This window comes from Monodon monoceros, unplaced genomic scaffold (assembly GCF_005190385.1).
Source record: "Monodon monoceros isolate NGI ecotype Baffin Bay Population unplaced genomic scaffold, NGI_Narwhal_1 Super_Scaffold_20, whole genome shotgun sequence".
Classification (NCBI taxonomy): domain Eukaryota; kingdom Metazoa; phylum Chordata; class Mammalia; order Artiodactyla; family Monodontidae; genus Monodon; species Monodon monoceros.
The window spans coordinates 25,022,877-25,048,402 of NW_021703777.1; the positions used below are offsets into that span (position 1 = coordinate 25,022,877).

General features: G+C 43.2%; 1 protein-coding gene across 1 annotated transcript in view; it reads right to left on the bottom strand.

Moving 5' to 3' along the window:
- ZNF827 (zinc finger protein 827) overlaps window positions 1-21,066 on the bottom strand; it is a 178,900-nt gene extending 157,834 nt beyond the window's left edge. The window contains exon 1 of the mRNA XM_029235162.1: window positions 20,546-21,066. Coding sequence (XP_029090995.1) covers window positions 20,546-20,588 — 43 coding nt within the window. The 5' untranslated portion in view covers window positions 20,589-21,066. The remainder of the gene's footprint in view (window positions 1-20,545) is intronic.
- Window positions 21,067-25,526: the final 4,460 nt, after the last annotated feature.

Below are 25,526 nucleotides of genomic sequence, written 5' to 3' on the forward strand. Positions count from 1 at the left end.
TGTGCATGGGTTTACCTCTGGGCTTTCTATCCTGTACCATTGACCTATATGTCTGTTTTTGTGCCAGTACCATACTGTCTTGATTACTGTAGCTTTGTAGTATAGTCTGAAGTCCGGGCATCTGTTTCCTCCAGCTCCGTTTTTCTTTCTCAAGATTGCTTTGGCTATTCGGGATCTTTTGTGTTTCCATACAAATTGTGAAATTTTTTGTTCTAGTTCTGTGAAACATGCCAGTGGTAGTTTGATAGGGATTGCATTGAATCTGTAGATTGCTTTGGGTAGTATAGCCATTTTCACAATGTTGATTCTTCCAATCCAAGAACATGGTATATCTCTCCATCTGTTTGTGTCATCTTTAACTTCTTTCATCAGTGTCTTATAGTTTTCTGCGTACAGGTCTTTTGTCTCCTTAGGTAGGTTTATTCCTAGGTATTTTATTCTTTTTGTTGCAATGTTAAGTGGGAGTGTTTCCTTAATTTCTCTTTCAGATATTTCATCATTAGTGTATAAGAATGCAAGAGATTTCTGTGCATTAATTTTGTATCCTGCTACTTTACCAAATTCATGATAGGAAATGATTTAAAATCCTATATTGAAGTATTTAAAGGAAAAGGAACAAAAACAAGAAAGAGATCTTATTCTAAGGGGCCAGATGTGCTTATTTAGATTTGTGGAAATCCACCAGATAGCCTTATCAGAGGGTTCCCAAATGCCACGCAGGCCAATGAGAGTTCACTCTTGTATCTCTCTGCTTAGGGCTCTGGGGAAAAGCAGGATGGTTTAGCAGTGGACAGAGCACTGAGCTCAGATCCGGAGACCTGGGTTCCAGGCTGAATATGGAACTTACCAGGTATGTAACTCCTGATGTTTATTTAACAAAAACTGGACGGCCTACTAAATACCAATCCATAGACTGGATGTTATGACCACAGAGATGAACCAGACAGTTATGGGACACTCCCTCCCATTACTCAGATCCCTTGTCTGTAAAGTAGGATAATAACACCTGCTCCCTCTCCCAGGCCCCGAGGTCCTGCAGAGATGGCAAGGCTTGTGCAAACCGCCAAGCACAGACAACACTGAACTAAACAACTACAGATTCTCCTCCTTTTAAGTACATAACATATATGAAACTTCAAGAATTCACCCAGTTGATAAAATGAGGTGACAATAGGTTTTGCCTAACCAAAAAAACCACAACATTTCTAGAACATGAAGCAACATGGCAAAACAGAAAGAGCACAAGCCTTGGCACCAGAAAATGCCACTCGAATCCCACTGTGCCTCCTACTAGACCCTACCAACATCTACAGGCCCACTGTCTCATGTGTAGAACAGGATATTAATACCTGCAATTTCATAGGGTCATTGTCAAGGTAAATCAGAATTATGTAAGTAAAGTATTTGGCATATAGAGTTAGCACACTGTGAATATAGTTTTCCCTTTCTCTCCCTCCCAGGCACCTAGAAATCTCAGATGAGAGAACGGTGTATTTTAAATAGTAGAGCTTACCTCAAAATTGTTGTTATTGCTACCCAGCTCTATATCATAATCACCTCAACCAAAAAGGGCAGGAAACTTCTGGTTGTTATGACCATGGAATCCAGATGCAGAATATGCCCCGTCATCAGGAAAATCTTACAGTCTTGGCACAGTTTGAGGACAGAGATGGAGAGCAGCAGCCAGTAACAGAGGGGAGACTCTACAGTCTGGAATGCCACAAACTTCCAACCACAAAAGTGCTCTCTGGCACTCAGATTGTGGTATCCCCCTGTGGTGCAGGCCATGGCCCCTGTTCTTGTCGGCAAGTCTCCTCCAGAAGCACATGACTTTCTCCAGTCATCGCTAGGCCACATCCATGGGAAGGTTCGTGGCACTGTTCATCACCTCCACCCAGCCCAGTTAAACAATTCAGGCAAATCGTTTTCTCATTTCTAAGAGATGGCAGGAGATAGTCCCCCAAGTCCTTTCTACCCCTATAACCCTTTGATTCTGTGGCCCATTCTTAACTTCTCCATTCGTTCATTCAACAAGGTTGATGGAACACCTCCTATGTCTTGGATTCTGTGACCCATTCTTTCATTCATTCATGCACTCATTCACTCATTCATATATTCAATAATGTATATAGAACACCTCCTATCTTTGATTCTGTGACCTGTTCTTAACCTCTCCTTTCATTCACTTATTCAACAATATTCACTGACCACTTACTGTATACCAAGTACTGTTATGTGCAAGAATGTACAAAAACGAGTAAGAAATAATCCATGCCCCAAGCTTACAGTCAATAAGGACATAGACGAATAAGCAATTATAATGTGGCATGGGAGGTATTATGAGAGATCCATGGGAAACATGGGAGGGGATGCCTAATATGCCTAATTCTGGCTGGGAGGTGGGACAATGATGGGGGGAGGGGAGGCAGGGAAGGTTTCTCAGAGGACTGAGTGTTGAAGGATAAGAAGAAGGTTATCAGGCCAATCAGATGGGTTGAAGACATCCCAGAAGTAGGGAAAAGAATATGCCAAGGTAAGGAGATATAAGCATGGCAGTCTGCAAAACAGATCACCCGATATGATTGAAATAAGGGATATACAGGAGGGCATACAGGAGGGATATACAGGAGGGCAGAAGAAAGGGGGCTCAAAAGATGAAGCATCTTCTATACTTTGCTAAGAATAGCAAACTTTATCCTTTCAGGGAATGCCTAAAAGATCCTAAATAAGGATTATCTGGATTACATGAGTCTTTTAGAAAGTCTACAGTGTAAAGACTGGATTATACAGAGGCTGGGGTGGGGGAAGAGGAGATGAGCCTGAGGCAAAAAAAGATGTTAATTCTTATGGGAGAAAATAACAACATAAATGAAAGCAGTGGTGGGGAGGGTGCGTGATGAATGCTAGAGATATTTTGGAAGTACAATCAAAAGACTTGGTGGTCCATTTGATGTGGGAGGAAAGGAAATGGGTCGCATGTAAGATTATACCCAGGTTTCTGACTTGGGTCGGTGGGTTCATGAATGGTGGGGACAGCAGCCCAGAAAAGGGATCACAAGAAGACCAGAAATCCTCCCAGCTCCCCAGGCCTGAAAATCTCAGGCACCTCCGTACGCAACAATACACTCTCCACAATAAATCATGCTGAGCCCGTGGTATCCACAGGAGTTCTCCTTCTCTAAGGGGGCACCAGGAGGTCACAGGATGAACATGGAGCATCTTCATAGATCAACGTTTTGACATATGTATTTCTGGGGAAGAAAAGTAATTTAACTGCTAAGTTTATTTAAAATATTATTTTAAAACAACACGTGTTATAGAGTAAAATGCCTATTTTCATCCAAATTTGCAGATGGAACAAAAGACTTTGAAGATACTTCAAAGAAACTCCTAGAGGCTGAGCACCCTTGTGAGAGAAGGGTCCCCTGCCTTTGGGGTTCTTCAGTGCAAACAGCCACAAAGTGTTGCATTGTAACATTATCAAGCAAAGCTGAGGAAGCACAAACACCAAGACTTGGCATTCCCGTTCCCGTGCAGGCACCTTAGAGAGGTGGTTCTCAAAGTGTGGTCTGTGGACCCCCAGGGGTCTCTGAGACCCTTTCAGGGATCCTCAAGATCAAAACTGTTTTCATAGCAATACTAAGATATTATCTGCCCTTTTCACTCTGTTAACATTTGCACTGATGACACAAAAGCAATGGTGGGTAAAATGCTGGCACCTTAGCTCGAATAGAGGCAGTGGCACCAAAGCATCCTAATAATCACTGCCCTCTTCACCACCACACACTCACAGTAAACACACACACACACACACACACACACACACAAAACAACCCTGCCAGTTTCACTTAAGAATGTCTTTGGTGGGGGACTTCCCTGGCGGTCCAGTGGTTAAGACCCTGAGCTTCCAATGCAGGGACTGTGGGTTTGATCCCTGCTCAGGGAACTAGGATCTCACAAGCCATGCTGCGTGGTCAAAAAGAAAAAAATTAGGGCTTCCCTGGTGGCGCAGTGGTTGAGAGTCCGTCTGCCGATGCAGGGGACACGGGTTCATGTGGGAAGATCCCACATGCCACGGAGCAGCTGGGACCGTGAGCCATGGCCGCTGAGCCTGCGCGTCCGGAGCCTGTGCTCCGCAGCGGGAGAGGCCACAACAGTGAGAGGCCCACGTTCCGCAAAAAAAAAAAAATTATATATATAAAAAAAGAATATCTTTGATGAAGCAGCAGTAGAAATTATTAATTTTATTAAAGATTTACCCTTGAGTAAACTTTTAAAAAATATTAAATGTAATGAAATATGTGCAAAAAGCACTTCTGCCACGACTGGAGTACGACGGCTGTATCTAGGAAAAGTACGTGTGTGATTGAGTTGGGAGCAGAACCAGCAACTTTTTTCTTGGAATATCACTTTTTTTTTTTTTTTTTTTTTTGCGGTACGCGGGCCGCTCACTGTTGTGGCCTCTCCCGTTGCGCAGGCTCAGCAGCTCCGGACGCGCAGGCTCAGTGGCCGTGGCTCACGGGCCCAGCCGCTCCGCAGCATGTGGGATCCTCCCGAACCGGGGCACGAACCCGCGTCCCCTGCATCGGCAGGCGGACTCTCAACCACTGCGCCACCAGGGAAGACCTGGAATATCACTTTTAACTGACAAACTTTGGTCATTCAAGTTTGGGTATTCGGCAGTCAATTTCTTGGAAATGAATGAAGGTTGATACTTTAAGGAAAAGCTGACAGCATTTGTAGCCAACGATAAAATTCAAGCAAGAATTAAAATTTTGGAAAACCCGCTGTGAACTTGACAGTTTCCCAATACAGACTTTTCAAATAAGACCAGTGTTGACATTAATAAATTTTTTATACTGTATAATGAAATGTTTCAACATTTGGTAGATCTACAGAACTTAGTGAAACAATCCTTTCCAAATAACTCACGTGTGATGGCACAGACATGATGATCCATTCAAACTGCAGTATAGGCCAGTAGGTTTTGATGAAACTGAATACAAAAAATTCACGGAAATGGTTTCAGATTCCACATTACAATGAACTAAGCTAAGGGATAGCTTTAAGAAGCTCCCTCTTTTTGAATCTTGGCAAAGTACCAAAGAATAGCCGTAAATATCTGAAAAGGCTATTACATATCTGTGTGAAGCCAGATTTTCTTCCTATATTCCATCCAAAACAACACGCTGCAATTGACTGAATGCAGCAGCAGATATGATCATCTTGTCAGACGTTAAAGAGATTTGTAAAATTATGAAATGATACCACTCTTCTCACTAAAGATTTTGGAAAAAGGTATTTTTCATAAAAATATCCTATTTATAATGAAAAGATAATGGGTTATAACCATTATTTTTAACAATACAAATATTTAATTTCTTTTTTTTTTTTTTTCCGGTACGCGAGCCTCTCACTGTTGCGGCCTCTCCCGTTGCGGAGCACAGGCTCCGGATGCGCAGGTTCAGCGGCCATGGCTCACGGGCCCAGCCGCTCCGCGGCATGTGGGATCTTCCCGGACCGGGGCACGAACCCGTGTCCCCTGCCTTGGCAGGCGGACTCTCAACCACTGCGCAACCAGGGAAGCCCTAATTTCTCAATTTTAATCTCTGTTATTCTATATAGAGATGGATACAATGCATATACACAAAAGCTCTTCGACGTCCTCAATAACTTTTAGGAGGTCCCAAGACCAAAATATTTGAGAACCAGTGTCTTAGAGAAATTTTCACTCAGGCCAAAGAGATACGTACTTGTATGCTCACAGCAGCACTATTCTAACAGCAAAAAGTAGAAACAAACCACACACGCTGTGGTATGTTTCTACAGTACAATACTAGGGAGCAGTGAAAATGAATGCACCACGGCTAAATGCATCAACATGAATACATCGCACAAAGGTAACAGTTGGATGAAAATCCAAGGTGCGGAATGCATGCTATTTGCCAACTTTTTAATACTTTTACATTTACATTTTTATAAATTTCAAAGACAAGCGAAACTAAATATGGTAAAGCTATAGAGAAAAAGCTAGGGGAATGATCAACAGAAAATTTAGGAAAATGGGAACAGGTAGCAGGAGAAATTTGCTAGCGTTGAAATCTGTTAGATTGGGCAGTAGGTTTATTAATGTTCATTTAACCATAATGCTTCATTATATAGGTATGAATGTTAGATATATTATTTTTTTGTAAATGGCACATACTTTGCAACCTCCAAAGGGAGACGCTTCATTAGAGCTTTCTTTGCCAAAGGAAACAAAAGACGTATGGAAGGGGTGGTTGGAGGAGGGGCAGGGACTAAGCCCTGGCTGAGGGTCTGCAGCACCGGCCCCAGAGAACCCCATCACTGGGGCAGGTCTCTTCTCGGACACCTTCAGTGGTCACAGCCACTGCCATCCATCTACTTTGGTTTTTCAATAGCCCTCCCTACTTAAAAAGGCCATTTCTTCCTTCAGGTCATCATCCTCCATCTCCATCTACAGCACAATGAAAAACTACCAAATTTCACAGTTGATTTTGTGCTGTATCCAAAACACTAAACTTAACCAGCAGAATCTCTTATCACCTGGGCCAGCTCCTACTACATTTTTCCTACTTCCTATCCTTACATCACCAATATGCCCGCTCTGGTTGAACGAAGTTCCTTAGTGTCTCCTGCCTACTTCTGGTTTATTTCAACCTCTTTTGGCTAATGGTATTTCTTCTGCTTGGAACGTTCTTCTCTCGTCTCAAGATCTAAATCCATCACATCCTTGAGGATGCTTTAGGTACCAATCCTCTCCAAGAATCTTCTACCCATCACTCTTCCTCTGAGTTTCCTCAAACATTTACACACCTAATTCATATATTATTGTCTTGTACCTGTTGGCATATTGATTTGTACTTATCCTCTGTGATTGTTTTGTGTCAACATTTGAAAGAACTGTCAGCACAGACTGCATTCTATACAACTTTTATGAGCCAGGTAAATGCTCAAAACTTTTTCTTAATGAATGAGCACCAAGTAGGGACTCCAACCCTCAGCTGAACAAATCCTCGCTGCTCTAATGTGTGTTGACATCCATGTATCCTTATTCCCAAAAGGCTTTCAATTCACCATACTGAAAGATGTTTTCTCCCCGCTGTAGGAGCAGATTTCCTGTTTTATAAGAGAAACCAGGCAAAGAAGCATTTGCTCGATAGAATTCTCAACATTTCTGCACCCCGTCTCACCCCCTCTTTACTTGCAGTCCTTAAAAAAATCACCCTTGACAGGTGGTGGAGCCAACTTCTTTGTAAACACAAGATCTTCTGTTTCATTTGAGGGCAGTTTTATTTATTCAACAGGCCCTTATCTTAAGAAACCAAAGTTATCTTCCCTATAACTTCTACCCTGTGGGTCCTAGTCTCTGTTTTCTGCTCAGCATTTCAGAAATCTATGAAAATACTTTTCAAGCTGAATTTTAGTTATTTGTTTCCATCTCCTTCTCTGCCTGCTTGGCTCTGAGATCCTTGTGAGCCGGGACCATGCTCTGTTCAGCTCCACAGATCCTTAATCCCTGGCACAGAAGCACTCAGTTACTGCTGCCTGAATGAATGAATGAATGAATGGATGGATGGATGGATGGATGAATCAAGTATCAGTTAGCAGACACAAGGTGAGAATTTAGGATGAATGACAATTCAGAGTAAGTTTACTCCCTTTTTCACTTGACAGAACTTCATATATTTCAATGTAGCTACCATGCACAATTCTTATCCACCCTCACTTTTTTCTTCGAATTAAGTACTCCCAATTGCCTCAATAGTAAATTCCTCACATGACGATTTCAAGAGCTTGCAACATTCTAGTTGCCTCCCTTCTGGTGAGCAGTTTATCAATGTCCCCCTTTAAATCAGGGCACTCAATCTGGGATTCACTATTATGCATGTGATCTAACCAGTTCACAAGGCCAATGTTATCACCCTTGTCCTGAATTCAGTACTTACATTAATGTAGCCAACTCTGCTGAAATGCATCCATTTTTCAAATGGTGGCTGAATTTTAAATATTGCTTGTTGATTAATAGCAGTTATCTCTGGGGGTGTAAGTTGGGAAACGAGACTTTCACATCTTACTATAAATATTCCTACACTGCTTTAATTATTTATACTAAACATGCACTCCTTTTGTCATTAAAAGCCAATATAGATTTTTAAGAATAAATTAATAAACAGTTAATATCTGTGATTTCCATGGTTCCAGTCTCATGGAGTACACGAGTCATATTTAAAATACGTGTACTCTCTACTACGTATAAAATAGATGACTAATAAGAACCTACTGTATAGCACAGGGAACTCTACTCAATGCTCTGTGGTGACCTAAATGGGAAGGAAACCCAAAAAACGAGGGGATATATGTATACGTATAACTGATTCACTTTGCCGTACAGCAGAAACTAACACACCATTGTAAAGCAACTATACTCCAATAAAACTTAATAAAAAAAGAAAGGAAAAAAATAATAAAATAAAATACATGTATTCTTTTCTTCTCTTTTGTATATATTTCTCATGTATCAACATGTATTTGAGTAGCCACTGGTACACAGCACTTCTAACTGTGATCTAGCCATCCAGCCAACCCAAGCCCTACTTCTAGATTATGAATTCCTCTCTTCCTATAAATGTCAGAAAGCAGCTCACTATAATTTGATTTCCCTCTTTCTTAAGGTCAGATCAAAACCCAGTAAGTTATTATTGGAGGTTTGCTTTCCCCTAAAAGGGAGAAATCCTATAGCACATTTCCAGAAAATTTCCTGAAGCATAGGGTGTCCCACACTTTGTTTCCTTCCAAATACAGCTGTGTTTCATGCTCCAGAGAGGATTGTTGGGTTAACAAGTAGGGCCAAACAAGCACAGAATAGAAAACAACTCACAATTCTAGGCCATTACATGAAGGCAGTGTTCTCCACATGGAGCACATAATTCAGACCCCAGAAAGTACATCACTGCATGTGACTCTATTCTATGACCCTCTGCTTAGTCTAAGGTCAAAATAAATCTTTGAGGAAAGAAATATGATTGGTGGCACAAGTTTTTGTGAATCACAGGGCAACGTATGTGTTCCATCAGCACCTGGGGGGCCTCCTGCAGTGGAGGGTCTGAGAGGAGGTGCAGGTGGTGAAGGCATATCCTTCAAGCTTGAGACCCCGTGAAGGTTTCACAGACCTCAGAGCAGCTCTGAGCCCAGACACCTGCCCTTCACAGGGCTCCAGCCTTTCATAGTACTCGCTCCAGTGACCTCTCAAGCTAGTTTCTTCCTCCCTGTGGCCCAGTTTCCAGGTCTGTCCAATTGGTAAGAGGAGGGGCTCTTCCCTGCCTGCCTCACAGGCAGATGGTATCGACGAAAATGTTTATATAAGCATTATATAAAGAGAAGGTGTGGCTAATGTACTGTTATCCATTTTACAAGACGGCACTCCGCAAGTACAGAGAGGCCAAGTGACTTACCCAAGGTCACAACACTAGTGAGAAACCCTGGTGATTGTGGTGGGAGAAGGTAACAGAGAAGACTAGAATCTGTGTCTCCTGCTTAGTACAGGTCCTTCCCTGAACCTCTGGTTTCTGATCTGGAGGAGTTGGAGTCAATTATTCAGATCCATGAGCTATTTTTAAAGGTTTTAAGAGTTTAACAGATTCTCATCAATAAGCTGCCCAGACTCAAAATCATGCCTTTATTTTTGGCTGACATGGCATCAGCCCAGAGTGGGAGTTCTGGTTAGTTCAAGGGTCCTCAACTCTTGCTACCCATTTGTTATCAACTGGGGAGCTTTTAAAGGATGTCCATGCCCAGACTCCACTCTGGGCCAATTAAGTTTAAATATCTGGGGGGCGTTTGCATTTTTTAAATCTCCCAGGTGATTATAATGGGCTACCAGGGTAGAGAACCACTGGGTTGGCTCATTATGATCAGAAACTGAGAGGCAACAATAGTTGTCATTGATTGATTACACAGCACAGTTAAAGCAATCGTACTGGGATCCTTAGTTGAAAGGAATTCACAAAATAAAAAAGAAAAGAAAGAAATTCACACCTCGAGTGTCTTAATGTGGCCAGCATTTATTGTGCACATACTATGTGCCAGACACGAATCAAAATATCTACACGTATGAACTCACTTTGTCCCCATAGGACCTACGACGTTTTCCCAATTTACAGATGAGAAAACAGGCAAACTGTAGAAACTTGCCAAGGTCACAGCCAAAACGTGGGACAGCCAGGATCGAACTCACGCGTCTAGTACCAGGATCTTAATCCCGACCCTCGACAGATTCCTGATAGTGTCATAGGATGTGGTTTATAGCACCCTAGCTTCAGTGATGAATTAAAAGATTACAGAATATTGGGGAATATAGAACAGTTTCTAATCCAAACGCCTGTGGGGGCTGGGAGATAAGACACTTCACGGGGGTGGACAGATGTACATGCAGACGGGGACACGGCAGCCCAGTGGCAGGAACTGTGGCAGACTGGCGAGCACATGCCAGGGAAGGGAGACAGCCGCCACCGACTGCAGCAGATTGCTGCCATGTGGGGAGGTGGCCTGGTGCTGCTTGCTCGTCCAAGTTTTCAGAAGAAGTTGGAAATCTGGATTTGTATGTGAAACCGACCATTTCCAAATGCTGTCTCGAGTTTTTAAACATACTGTATGGGGCAAAACATATCAGTAGGCCACTAGCTTGTGACTTCTAATATCATCCATAACACACACACAACACACACATACAACACACACATACCCCAATCCTTCTTTTAAAATTCTTGAAAAATAGATACATGTATATGCATAACGGAATCACTTTGCTGTACACCTGAACCTAACACAACACTGTTAATCAACTATGCTCCAATATAAAATTAAAATTAAAAAGAACCCTAAATCATCTAATGTTCTCTTGGTTTGGACCTCTGCAATTAGAAACAGCAGAACCTGTCTTTCCTTCTTTCTGTGCAAAATTTGAACTATTACCTATGTAACACATAGAAAACCCAATAGAAATTTCCCCTGGGTAATTTTAATCAGTGGACTGACTGGTAAATCAATGAATAAATAAACTTTTATTAAACACTTATTTTCTCATTTGAATCTCAGTGAAAGTCTGGGAATGTGGATTTACTATCATCACTTTACAGTAAAACCCAGTCAAAATCCATATGATTATTACACAATTTAGATATAATTCAGTCAAATCATACACACAGAGGAACTTGTTCCTCTAGTAAAAGTCTAAAGTAATATTGTTGGCCTATGAAACAAGTACTTGTCAAGCCCTATTATATAGCCTTATAAAAGAATTTTATTATATAGCCTTAGAAAAGAATTTTACCATATCGTATTATTACTCTATGGAAATTACTCTATGGAAATTTTTTTAAATAATAATAAACACAGACATCACCAAAAAGTTCTGAGTCAGATATGCCTACAGTGTAATCACAAACTAAGCAAATGGAAACATTTCATATACTTAATAATAGCTAATCTTTCTTGAGCTCTTTTTACAAAGCAGCCACTAATTAGGTATGGCTTTGTGTGTGTACATAATATTGACATTTATATAGGTATTCAATTAATACGTACAATATCCCTATGATATAGGGACTGTTATCACTATTGAAAGATGAGGAAACCAGAGAACAGGGAAGTTAAGTAATTTGCCCAAGGTCACACAGCTAGTTAGTGTCAGAGCTCAGATCTAAACAGCTTGGCAACAGAGCCTGTACACTGGACCACTACTCTATGACCTTAAAAAGCATGTACGGTCTCCGTTTTTTACTTAAGATGTACTGCATACAGTAGACATAGTGAAAAGAGGGCAAAAATCACATGATATTTTCTCTCTCTCGTTACAAAACAACAACAAAAACTTTTAAAAATACACCACCAAAGGAAACCATAAGCAAGACAAAAAGACGACCCTCAGAAAGGGAGAAAATATTTGCAAATAAAGCAATGGACAAAGGATTAATCTCCAAAATATACAAACAGCTCATGGAGCTCAATATCAAAAAAACCCAAAAATCTCAATTAAAACACGGGTGGAAGACCTAAATAGACATTTCACCAAAGAAGACATACAGATGGCCAAGAGGCACATGAAAGGATGCTCAACATCACTAATCATTAGAGAAATGCAAATCAAAACTACAATGAGGTATCACCTCACACTGGTCAGAATGGGCATCATCAAAAAATCTACAAACAGTAAATGCTGGAGAGGGTGTGGAGAAAAGGGAACCCTCTTGCACTGTTGTGGGAATGTAAATTGATACAGCCTCAGTGGAGAACAGTATGGAGGTTCCTTAAAAAACTAAAAATAGAACTACCATATGACCCAGCAATCCCACTACTGGGCATATACCCAGATAAAACCATAATTCAAAAAGAGTCATGTACCCAAATGTTCATTGCAGCACTATTTACAATAGCCAGGACATGGAAACAACCTAAATGTCCAACGATAGATGAATGGATAAAGAAGATGTGGCACATATATACAATAGAATATTACTCAGCCATAAAAAGGGACGAAATTGGGTCATTTGTACAGATGTGGAGGGACCTAGAGTCTGTCATACAGAGTGAATAAGTCAGAAAGAGAAAGAAAAATATCATATATTGACGCATATATGTGGAATCTAGAAAAATGGTACAGATGAACCTATTTGTAGGGCGGGAACAGAGACACAGACGTAGAGAACAGACCTGTGGACACAGAGTGGGGAAGGGGAAGGTGGGACGAATTGGGAGATTAGGAATGACATATATACACTACCATGCGTAAAATAGCTAGTTGGAACATGCTGTAAAGCACAGGAAGCTCAGCCCGGTGCTCTGTGACAACCTAGATGGGTGGGATGGGGGGTGGATAGGAGGGAGGTCCAAAAGGGAGGGGATACAGGTATACATATAACTGATTCACTTTACTGTACAGCAGAAACGAACACAAAATTGTAAAGCAATTATACTCCAATAATAATAAAAACAAGTAAATAAATAAAATATACCACCAGACAACCCAAGACACTGGCACTACGTAACTTTAGAAAAATCTATCACCTTCCTCAAGTCCAGTAGCTTGTTTCAAAAGCACAGTTAAGCAGGCTGCTGCTGATCAATCATGGAAAAGACCATCCTCCCTGGCCTTCTCCATTCCCCTTTGAAAGCCAACCTCTTCAGAGCACTCCAAACAATTCATCCCGAGACACACATTTCTCTCACCCTTCGCCTTTTTCCCTTCACCACTCACTTCTAATGGGGCTCTAACCACTTTTCTGACCCATGGAGAAATTACAGGAAAGAGGGAGAGAGAGAGAGGGATTATTTTGGGGTTGGCTTTTTCAGGCGCAAGCCTCGGAGAAGGTCCACACATTCCTTCCTTGCTGGGAGATAGAACTTGGCTGAACTTGGAATTTCTTAAAAACAGAAGCAAGAGTACCTAAGCCTTAGTCATTTAAGAACTCGAGGGAGCTTCAGTGGTAGAAGTTTTTTAACAAGAAGGGAATGGAAGGCTGGAAACAATATCCTTTTTAGGCACACAGAATCTGCTGCATTTACTATAACTCTGGGTCAGTCTGTGAAAAACATAGTGGCTAAAGGCCTCATGCTGATTTCAGACCGTGGGCGTGTATCACTGTACATTTTATAAAATTAGCTACAGTGCAGATTCTGTGTATGTGTGTGTGTGTGTCTGTGTGTGTGTGTGTACACAGGCAGTGAGGCTGACTCTTATAAAATAAACAGCAATATGCACCCATGTAGCTAAAGATTAGTATCAAGCCAGTCTGATTTTAATTTATGAAACTACCTTGTAACTGCAGTGATTCTATCCCAAGGTGGGTCCTTGGGGAATGATAAAGCCATCTGAGAGGCCCCTGCTTCAGCACCTAGGCATATATACTATTCTCTAATATCATAAAAATGTAATGTACAGATGGAGGATAGAAATACAAAACTTGCTCCTAAACAGAAGGGGGAAAGCAGCTAGAAACTTCAGCCCATGAAATCTCTTACCTATTTCTAAGGTTCGTGCTTTGCACATTAGTTTCTTGTAAAATATGACGAAAGACATTTCAGCTACCATAAACCATAAAGTATTTTGTACACATGGCCCTAGATGGTATGCATTACTGAGCTACACCTAGAAAGTAGGAAATAGAAAAGAGCCCATCAGAAACAGGACACAGCATCTTCACTGACAATCTGCATCTCTAAAATGTGATTCTAGAGTGCCTTTACTGAGGCCAAAGCAGTAACGAAATCTGATGGATAAAAAACCAAAAAACAAACCACCCCCCCACATGTCTTCCCATCACTAGGCCTGGTCCGGATTTCTTTCAGATAAGAGGAAACTCAGAATCTACTCCTTCACCACAAAGCTCATGGTCTTGTAAAAACCTTCTGCTAGAAAGCCTTTCACGCCCCCAAAAGTCCTATTTTGTAGGTCACACTCTCATTATCCTGTTCTGCGATCAGTCTGATTAAATTATAGAAAATTACTAACACATCACTCAGAATAGAGAGATGAGCTCCAGCCTGTTGTGTTTGTTTTTCGGTCCTCCTGTCCTAATACTCCACCAGATATTTAAAAAGGAAGAGTGGAGGAGAGACGAGGCAACTTCAAACGAGGAAAGCGAAAGGATATATTAACCTCCTCCCAGGACTAAGCTGCCCTCAGCTTTCACAGAGGGCATTACTGACCAGTCACGGAAGCCAAGAGAGCTTTTTCCACTCTGACAATCTGGGCTCCACCATCATTTCCTTCGCACCTTATCATCTTTTGAGTCCAAAGACACCACTTTGCACGAAGTGACCAGGGTTAGTGCTACCGGATGAGTTTTTCTCTTCAGGGAAACGAAGTCATTCAGACACAATCTGACCTACTGGGATTACTAAATAAACTGCTTTACCTACACATTTCGAATCTGGTCCTTCCTACAAGGACATCTTGACATTAATTAATTAATCCTTGTATTGTAAACCAACTTGTGACCCCAGGAGAAGCCTGCCTGGTTACTCCATCAGTACAATAAGATCCCTTGGCTGTTTCCACAGCCTTTTTGTCCATCTAATTTTATAAGCCTCGCGAGATCAAGACTTTCCACACCTCCCTAGGAACTCTCCTAACAGGCCATTCAAAGACTCTAAAAACTCAAATGCACAGCAAGCTCTAACACTGGCCAAAAGCTGTCCAATTTCTACTTCCCCAACGTGATTTATTAACACTTGGTGCAGGAGACTTGTCAGTTCACACCAGCTGTGTCATCCCCAGAGCGAGATGGCAACACGTAGACAAATTAAAAATCAATTTCTTTATTACAAACTATTTTGCAGCATTAGAAGGAATGCGATTTTGAGCTATCTTCCTTATTTTAACAGCAAAGCTCAGTGGACCCTACTTACTGTATTAGGAATACATGGATTTCTTTCAGGAGAACGGATAGGCACTTCTGCCCAGCATCAAGCAAGCCTGCTTTGTGGTACCCCAGAATCATCCAAAGTGAAATACTTTTCTATTTCAGATTTTAAAAACTTCCCCATGGTTCCTGTCCTAGTCAGGAGGTACTGTCTGGTCACTGAAAAAATTTAATAAGAATAAGTAAGGGAAAGGGTTCAATCTTCTACCTTCTATCTTTCAATAGACATAGAAAGACCCATAAAAATATAAAAATAAGGGATCCTGTTGCTTTTCAGTCATCTTGTTTCCCAATTTTACTAGAAAGCAAGAAATAATTTTTAAAGTTTTGTTCACGACGAACACAATAACCTGTTCTGGTCTTGACCCACAACTGAGTAAACAGTGAAAATACTGGAATAACAAAACAACTGTTTTATGAACTTTTCCTTTGTGCTCCCCCTCGGGAATAGGCATCGGGCAGCTTTCCAATGATAAACAGAAGAGAATCTAAACTCATACCCGTTTAGGGGTAAGTTGAAGCTAATGAGGAAATCTTAAAAGTGCTGATGGCACCGATGGTCAAAGGTTTTACAGATGCAACAAACACACCCCTTTCCCTCTCCAGTTTGTGATCCCAAATGGAACGATGTTCACAAAGGGCCGAGCCCCAGGCCTGGCAAACAGTCACCGTATCAGTTTCCCTCTCTTCCTCTTTCTCAGGCTGACAAACATTTTTAAACTCTGCAGTTCAGGATTCTGCTAAAGATAAGCACATCGTATAGCTCCAAGGACCTCTAGGACATTTTTTTGGAACATGGTATCAGACCCCGTTAATGGAAAGAACTTTTGTAAAAGAGCCATCAATTGCAGCAGAGTCGTATTTAAATCCCAAAATGATAATTACTGCTCTAGGCCAAGAAATAAAGGCTTTAGTTTGAATAATAATTTTGAAATCCACTTCTCAAAAATAGTTTAGGTTTAACACCCTTGGTTGGGGGTCATCTCCGAAAGCTAGCGCAGCTCGCCTTTTTGATTGGCAGCCAGTAGGATCACCATTCAATTCTATAGGACAGTCCATTTGTTTTTCTGCATATGTATGAGGCCCACATAACAAAAACAAACACACACACACTTACTTCAGAGGCCCAGGAGGAAAGGACTGTGTAGAATTTTAAATCAGAAATCTAACGCTTAGGTTAGTAGTGTCAGGTTAAAGGCTCGCCCATCCCCAAAGCTAATTCGGTTCTGAACAGTCCCATGGGTGTCTAGTTGAACAGAAGGAGCTAGGAAACCTTAGCAGAACGAAGCCCAGCCTGGGGAATTGCTGGGACTCCGTGCCAGGGGCTGAGGCTCACCCCAGACTTGGTATCAGATAATACCAAGTGCTAGTCTGGATTTCCAGGACTAATCTACTGGAGGGTGGAACTTCCAGGTTCCCTGGTGTCTGTGCTATAGGGTGGGAGGACTGTGGGCTTTGGAGATTCCCCACTGTGGCTGGCTAGTATCATATTTACTAACACATAGAGTTTATTAGTAGCAATGGTTTATGGGGGGAGGGGTACACAGGCAAGGGGGGAACCTAAGAGGAAGTGGAAAGCATCCTAAATTTTCTAGAGATGCAGTTATCACAAGTTTCTTTTCTTGTAGTCTAATTTGAACTTCTTAAATGTGTTTACAGGTTCTCTAAATTCTAAAAACGTTACATCAATAGTGGCTTTTAAGCACTTGTGTTTACTCAGAAGGCTTTTTGGTTTCAAAAGCAATGCTCCCCATCTCATTCCCCCTCCCACCTTTCCCACCCTGAAACCCACGCATATCACTCCTTTCTTTTATGGAGAAATGTTAAGTCGGCCCCTATATAACTTCTTAAAAACTCAGGATGACAGTCTATTAGAGCAATCAACTCCCAACTCTCTATATTTTAACTTTGATACAAAACGGTTCTCCAGGGAAAGAAAAATCCGGCCGCCCCCCCCCCACCGCACACAAATAAACAAACAAATAAACAAAGAACTTAGCATTAAAACTGGAATTTAGGGCTACAATTATATTCTACATTAAATACAAATTAACACTAATTTGACCAAAGTCCACCTCACTGCAAGTTCTTTCAAGACTCACTCAGCACTTAGCAAGCCTTGGGTTACTATGTCTGAATTGCAAAATACACCATTTGCCCAGAAATTGCTCTTAGCTCAAATGCAAACTGCTCACAAAACATGTGTAAACTATGCTTAAAGCAGGCAGCACACATCCACAAAAATCCATTCAAACCAAAGGTAAGTGGAGAAAGCTTCACAAATTAGGCTTCTCTTTAAAAACTGGAGGGACTTTTACAGTGTTTCCAAAAGGTTATTGCTTTTTACTTCAGTAAAAGTGGCTTTATGTGACTGAGAGAAGGAGTTGATTTTTTTTCTTTTTCTTTTTTTTTTTTTAACTTGAGTGGATAACAGTATTCAATTAGAGAACAGGGTGGGAGAGACCACTCTCAAAATATAACTTAATCACCAGGCCCCAGCGCACTGGAGAGGCCCACCAAAACACACGAGCTAAAATGGAGCCTGAATTTCCTCTCAGACGGAGAGGGTAGTCGCACGAGGTCAGGGTCAAGGTCAGCAGCAGGGCACGCTGCAGCTGCCCGACTGCACTACCCACAACGGGAGGGAAGGCGTTCCATCTCCGTCACAACCGAGCAGATAAATCCCTTCTCCCCTCCTACCCTCCCTCTCACCCCGCCAAGGTTTTTTTTTAAGAAGAAAGGAAAATGACCAAATAACCTCACCGCCCTGGTTTTCGCACACAAGCTCATCAGCGCCCAAAGTTGCCATCTAAGGGCAAGTTCGCAGAGAACACTGAAGCCCATTTTGTCCGAGCAGGGCAAGCCTCCCCCGACGCCCCCCCAGGATTCCTGCCTCCTCTCCCTGCCCCCAAACGCCCCCGAAAAGAGCTGGGAACTGCGGCCGGCCGGCCATGTGCACGCACACACTTCCACCAACTGCTGCGAGTTTTCTGTGAATCGCAGCGCGGAGCCTCCCAACTCGCCCTCCCCGACTCCGCCGCCTTCTCCTTCCTCGCACAAAATTTCTCTACACACCCAGGCGCCTGCGAATGATTTTATGTGCATATATATTACATATGTGATATTATCCTCAGAACCTCTAGCGGGCAGGCGAAGAAAGGACTGCACAGGGGCATTTTTTTTTTTTTTTTTTTAAAGGAAGGGGAAAAAAAGCACAACCCAAGCCCTGTGCGTCGACTCCTGCGTACCGGGAAGGGGAAAGAAAGAGGAATGTTTGCGGAGCGGGCTGCCTGCGAGTGCCCTTGCTCGCCACTTCGGCCGCGGCCCGGGTGACACGGAGGCACGGGGGCGCCCGGCCCGAGCCACCCGCGCCCCCTGCGCGTCCCCCGGGCAGGCACCGCCGCGGAGATTTCGCGAGGGGGAGATCGATCGCGCTGCCTGTCTGCAGCGGAAACGCACACGCTCACACACAACCCCAGCCCGAGACACCATAACCTTAACCCTTCCCCCACCCTCCGTGAACTTCAGGTGACCGACCACGTCGGCCTGACACCCGGGCGGGCGGGCGCTCCGGCTCCGCTCCCGCCCCCAGCCCGGGTTTTGCAGGATCGGGCTCCAAGCAGCGCCAAACCGCCGGGAGAGAGGAGCAGTGCGGGGGGAGAGAAGAGAAATTGACCCTCCGTCTCCCCCGACCCCTCCCTCCGGCGCCTCCGGCGTCCCCTCCTCCCCGTCACCCCGCCCCACGCCTTCTCCCCTGCCCCCTCCTCCCTGCATTCAAGGAGCCGGGCGGCCCCGAGGGATATTTTTAGTTGCTTCTTTCTCCTTCACTTTTAGCTTTAGCAGCATCTCGGAACACTCAAAGCGGAGAAAGATGGGGGGGGGGGTGTGAGCTGGAGAGGGAGTGGGGGAAAAGTTAAGAGTCTCGCAAAGAAAAGCCGGAGGGAGGGCGGAGAGGGACCAGGGGCGCGGGTGGAGGAGGGGAAGGGGACCGGGCCGTGCCGGCGGTGTGTGTCTCCAGTTGGTGTGTGGCTGCAGCCGGGGAGGGCTGTGATGCACTTTAGTCCTGGACTCTGCTCAGGCTCGCCGGGGAGGGGGGTCTGAGAGCCCGAGTCTCGCCCGGCTCCGTCTGCTCCGACTGACCCCGCATTTTATTGCGGCCAGGAGCCCTGCTCCTCCCTCCCCTCGGCTCTGCAGGGACCTCGCGCGCCGCGAGCCGCCCTGCCTCCTGCCTCCGCCTCGGCGCAGCTCCCGCACCCCACATCCGCCCGCCGCTGCCGGGCCTCGCCCCCAGCCCGGCCGCCCCGCGCCCCCGCGCCCCGGCGCGCCCCCTCGCCCCGGCGCCCCGGGAGCAGCCGCCCGGCGGCGCGTGTGTACCCGTGTGTTTGTGTGCGGTGCCCCCACACCCTCCCAGCCGCTCCCGCCTCGCCCGCCCCCGACTCCCCTCCTCCGCCGCCGCCTCCTCCACCTCCGCCTCCTGCTCCTGCCGCCGCCGCTGCCGCCGGCGGCTCCGGGCCCGACCAGCCCCGGCGCAACCTTTAGCCGGAGACGGACCTCTCCCTGGATCCCGTACTCGGCAGGCGGCCGCGCGCCCTCGCCCCGACACCCCCAAACGCCATGTCACGGCCCCCAGCCCTCCGCGCGCCCCGACCCCCGCACCCTCAGGCACCGGGATCCGCAAGGAATTTCTTGTTTAAAAAGATTCCAACCTCTCCCACCTCCCCTCCACCCCCGATTAAAAAAACCCCGGCATCCACACTACTCCCCTCCTCCCTTCTTTTGCCCCCTCCCCCCAGCAACCCGGAGTGAGGAGGGGGAGGGGGAGGGAAAAGGGAAAAAAGCCCGATCTCAAGGAAAAAAAAGGGGGGGGGGTGAGAGAAAGAAAGAAAAAGAGAGAGAGAATAGAAAGGGCACGGGGCTGATCATCACCAACATGGCTGCCTCAGCATAGACCTAAACGAGGAGTAACCCGGGCTGTGTCTTTGTCAGTTTCACCTCTGTAACCCTAAACTAATGCAGAAAACAACGGAGGAGGCTGCGGAGGGGAAAGAGGAGAGGGAGGGCGAGAAAATGGCACGAGAGGAGGTGGAGAAGGGATGACTTACGTGAGGGAAGGCGCTTGGGCTGCTCCTGCTTCCTCCTGGGCATTTTCCCCCTTTTCTCACATTCTCCTCCTTGGTTAATGTGAGATCAAATAAACCCCCGTGGGGGCAGAGAGGCAGACACTGGCAGGAGCGGGGAGGTAGTTGGGGGGCGCGCGGGCGGGCAGGGGGAAACCCCTTCTCTCCGGTGTGTGCAATGGGTTGAAGCTTGTTTCCTGGAGCCAGAAGAAGGGTTTTCTTCTTTTCTTTCCTTTCTTTTTTTTTTTTCCTTTTTTTTTTTTTTAATTTTTTGGTCGTGCACCTGGCTTGTCCCCGAGCGTAATATTCTTCAATGGAAACGGATCTAATAGGTGTGAGTGTGTGTGTGTCCTATGCTCGTGTGTGTGATGGGAGGTATAAATAAATGAGTGCCGGTGCGTCGGTGTCTATGGCCGCGCTCTGTGTCTCCGAGCCCCTAACACTAATGTCGGGATCAAAGGGCAGCGGCGGCGGCAGCACAGCTCACAGCTCGCTCTCTTGCTCTCTCTCTCTCTCTCTCTCTCTCGCTCTCTTTCTCGCTCTCTCTCTCCTCTCGCGCTCTCTCTCTCTCTCTCTCTCTGTCACACACACACACACAGGCACAGACTGAAGGAAAGAGCGAGAGCTAGACACACACACACACACACACACACACACAGAGCAAAGAGGAAGGTGCCCTAAGGCTCCCAGGGCGGACTCAGGCTGGGATTTGCAACCGCTCTGTCTGGAAAGAATGGGGGGCGCGCGTGCGGGGGTGGGATGGACTTCTTCAAATTTATCCCGCTATTCGCCAGATCTAGGGGGAAAAAAAGTTTTTCCCACTCTTGAAACAACGATTATTTCATTATTCTTACTGATTTTTCGAGAGAAAATAGGTTTCTCTCGTAACTTTCTTTTGTTGATTAAACTACATAAATTCTTCAGGGTTTTGGCACTCAGAGAATTACTCTCTCACACATTCACCTTAAGTCTGTGGAGGTGACAGTCTTCCACGCACTCTCCAAAAACATTACAATAAAAATAACAAAAATAAAAATTAAAAAATAACATATGGTGACATCAATAACTAGGTTGATGGAATAAGTGCCCCGTTTTGGAGTGTCCAGTGGAGTTAAAACTGGAAAAGGCTGCCTAAATGAAAATTACAGCTCCTTGACAAAGGAGGAAAAATAAGATTAGGTCACCCCTGATGGTCGATTTAACTGCTACATGATACTCCTACAGCAATCTTGACTTCTGAAATTTACTTTTTTCCCTGCTTTAATGCAGGTATGTGAAGCTTACCTTGAAGCAATTCCAGTTTGCATTGTGAGTTCAATATAGCAGTTTTCATTAACTGATACATACTTTCATTACTTTACAAATCACACATCTTTCTTCAAAGAGAGACATAAAGGGGAAAAATAGAAAAGGACGGGTCTCACTCCAGCACAAAAGGTACTTGGTGAAAGAGGACTGTTCTCTTTGTGACTTGCAGTCATTTGGATAAAAGTTCACTCAGAGGTTGTTAATGATTTAAACTCCAAAACCTGCTACTATAATTGAAGTAAAAACCAGTCTGAAGAAGAGTTGTTTCATAAAACTCTCTTTGTAAGAGAAAACTTTGAACTTAGCCGAATACATTATATGTCATGAGTCAGATGTAGCTAAAAAATAAAAGAGGTGCATTATTTAACTACATCTTCCCTTTTTAGCTTTTTCAAACCTCTGACTCATCATCTTATTATGTTAAATATTTTCTTAGAAATTTTAAAATAGACTTTTTCATCAAAAAAGGTGGAGGCACGGCAAAGATACAGAACATTAAAATGACACTCCATACGCTTACACGGGTAGCTAATGCCTCTTTGAGGTTCTGACTGAATTATCACACCTGGAGTGGTGTTCAAGACAGTCATGGGGGTTAAATCCCTACACACCCCCTTCAAAAATAACAATAAGCTTTCGCATTGCACACTTTCATTGGAGAAGCTTAAAGAGTGTTATATCTCCCAAAAGATGTTTTTCGTTGATAGTGAAATCTCAGGGTGAAACCCTCTGTGCCACTCCCCGGAAAGATCTAGCTTCCCAGTGACAGGTAATGCTATCTGACGCAGGTTTTGAAACACCTGCTTGAATTCAATCTAAAACCAAACAGAGAGCAGTCAAGTTTGAAATGGAGCATCACGCTTAAACCAACTCTTCCTTGAAAATTGGCTTAAGTAAACTGGTAGTTAAGTTTCCCCGAGTTCCAATTTGAAATAGAACTACCTTCCAACTCAGATCAAACTCAGCTGGTGCCATGATTTTGACTACTGTCAGTAGCATTGGACGTGAAATTAGTGTATGAATGATAAATCAGAGCCTACCATTCTAAACAGAGTCATTGCCCTGAGTGTGTAGCATCTTTAAACCTAACACAAGGTCAACAGAACGGCCACAACACTTCACCATCGCTCCCTCAGAGCCTTTAGCTGGGATATGGAGAACTATTACTCTGCACAGATACACCACTACCTTTTCCTGAATTGCTGACTCTTTCCAGTGCTTAGTACCCTATAATTGAAAACACACTTTAAGGCTTTCTTCAAAGTAGAGTACATTTCCTGCAACCTTTTAAAGGCACGCAGGCAAATGCTGTCGACGTTTAATTATACAGGTGTTCTATCAACAGCCAAAAGCATTTTTAATTGAATTTGTTCATACCTCTACGTCTTTCCAAAAATTATTTGAAGTAGTACACAACAAGAGAAAATGGAAATAAGGACAGAACAACTTCTGTTTCAATCTCAGCTTGGTATCTCTCTCTGCCACAAAGCACTCTTCGAGGGCACTGGCATCTCACCCTCAATGCCTAGAAGTTTAGGGAACACAAGCTAATTTTAATGCTAGACTAACCTAAAATATTAGGAAGATAAATAGCTGGAGGTTGCTACAATGGACTGCAAAATCGAGTGGATAAATGATTTGGGGAATGCATGCCATTTGTATGCACGTACCCATGAACTTGGATTACTGTTGACCGTAGTCATTATTTTGGAATATTCTATTTGATTCACCCCCATGGCCCAAGCTTTTGAAAGCATATTTTATCTTAATAATTATAGTACTCTCTCCACCTCCATCTCCGTCACCTCTCAAATGTAAGATTAAGATAGATTTTCTCAAAATTATATATTCTAAGACGATGTGTCATAAACCCTCACTCTCACAGGATTAATTCTATCCTTTCCCAAGTACTACTAAGGGTGGTAGACAGGGGAGCCCCGCCCCCCCAGAATCGTGTGGGCTCTAGAGGGGTCCTTGAGGTCAAAGTCTTTTCAAAATATTATTTGCTCTTTTATCTGTGTTGACACTGCACTGATGATTAAAAGCAATGGGAATAAAATGGTGGCACCTTAGCAGCTCAGATCAAGGCAATGGCACCAAAAAAAAGTATTAGTAGTCATTCTCGTCTTCGCTTAAAGAAAGAAAGATTCATTTAAGGATGTCCTTGATGGAGCAGTAAAAATTATTAATTTTATTAAATCTCTACCCTTGAGTGCAAGACTTTTAAATATTCTTCGTGACAAAATGTTAGGTACATAGAAAGTACTTCTGCTGCATACTGAAGTACTTCGTTATCTTAAGGAAAATCTCTCGTGAGATGGTTTGATATAGCTGCTTTTTCCATGGAATATTATTTTTACTTGAAAGAAATACTGACACACAAACTATGATTATTCAGACTTGGGTATTTCTCCAAAAATGAATGAAGTGAGCCTGTAACTTCCAAGAAAACAATTGGTGGTATTTTTTGGCAATGATAATATTTGTAGTTAGAAGTGAAAATTAGAATTTTAGATAACTTGTATCCATCACTGTGACTTTAACAGCGTCCTGATACTTACATATGTTTCTGATGAGATTCATAGTGATATTAATGAATGTGACTTTTTGATATTGTGCTGACATTTTGGAAGAACTATGGAGCTCAATATTTTCCAAATGACCAATACATGATGTTACAAAATCATGCTGTAGTAAAGATCTACTTAAAGTACAAGATAAACCAGTGGATTTTAATGTAAGAGTGTAAAAAGTCATTGACGTGGTTTCAAATTCCACACTGTCAGTAACTTTTAAGAAATTAGCACTCACCAAGTTTTGGTGGTATGTCAAAGAAAAATATCTACAATTATCTGAAAAGGCTACTAAAATGTTCCTCCCTTCTTCCAGCTACATATCTGTGTGAGGCTTGATTTTCTTTCTGTATGTCTTTAACCAAAGCAACATATCACAACAGATTGAAAGCAGAAGCAGGTATGAGAATCCAGCTTGTCTTCTAGTAAGCCAGACATCGTAGAGGTTTGCAGAAATGTAACCCAATGCCACTCTTTTCACTAAATTTTTTGTTTTGAAAAATATAATTATTTTTCATAAAAATGTGTTAACTTGTATTCATTATTGTTATTTATATAGGAATTAATAAATAAATATTTTAGAAATTCCACAGTTGTAATGTGTAATGTAGTAAATATCAAGTCGTAACCCACATAAACAAAAGTTCTTTGGGGACTTCAATAATTTTAAGAGTATAAGGAGTCCTGATTCCAAAAAGCTTGAGAACCACTGCCCTAGAAATAAAGAGAAAAAAGAACTTCTATGGGTGTTTTACTAGTCTCGAAATCCAATTCTAAATATTGGTACACTTCTCAAAAAATGAAGCCCACTTATCTCCAGGAACGGAGAGTTGGTTTTGTGTGTCCCAAGACTGGCTTCTCTGATGAGATTCCTTATGAGATGCAGAGAGGATGTATTATTCAGGGTTCTTCAGAGAAATAAATATTATTCATTCATTTATTTACTTATTTACTATAAGGATTGGCTCATCAGGGTATGGAGGCCAAGAAGTCCCATGACCTGCCAACTGTCAGACAGAGAACCAGGAAAGCCAAGAGTGTAGTTCAGTCCAAGTCAAAAGGCCTGAGAACTGGGGGCGGCTAAT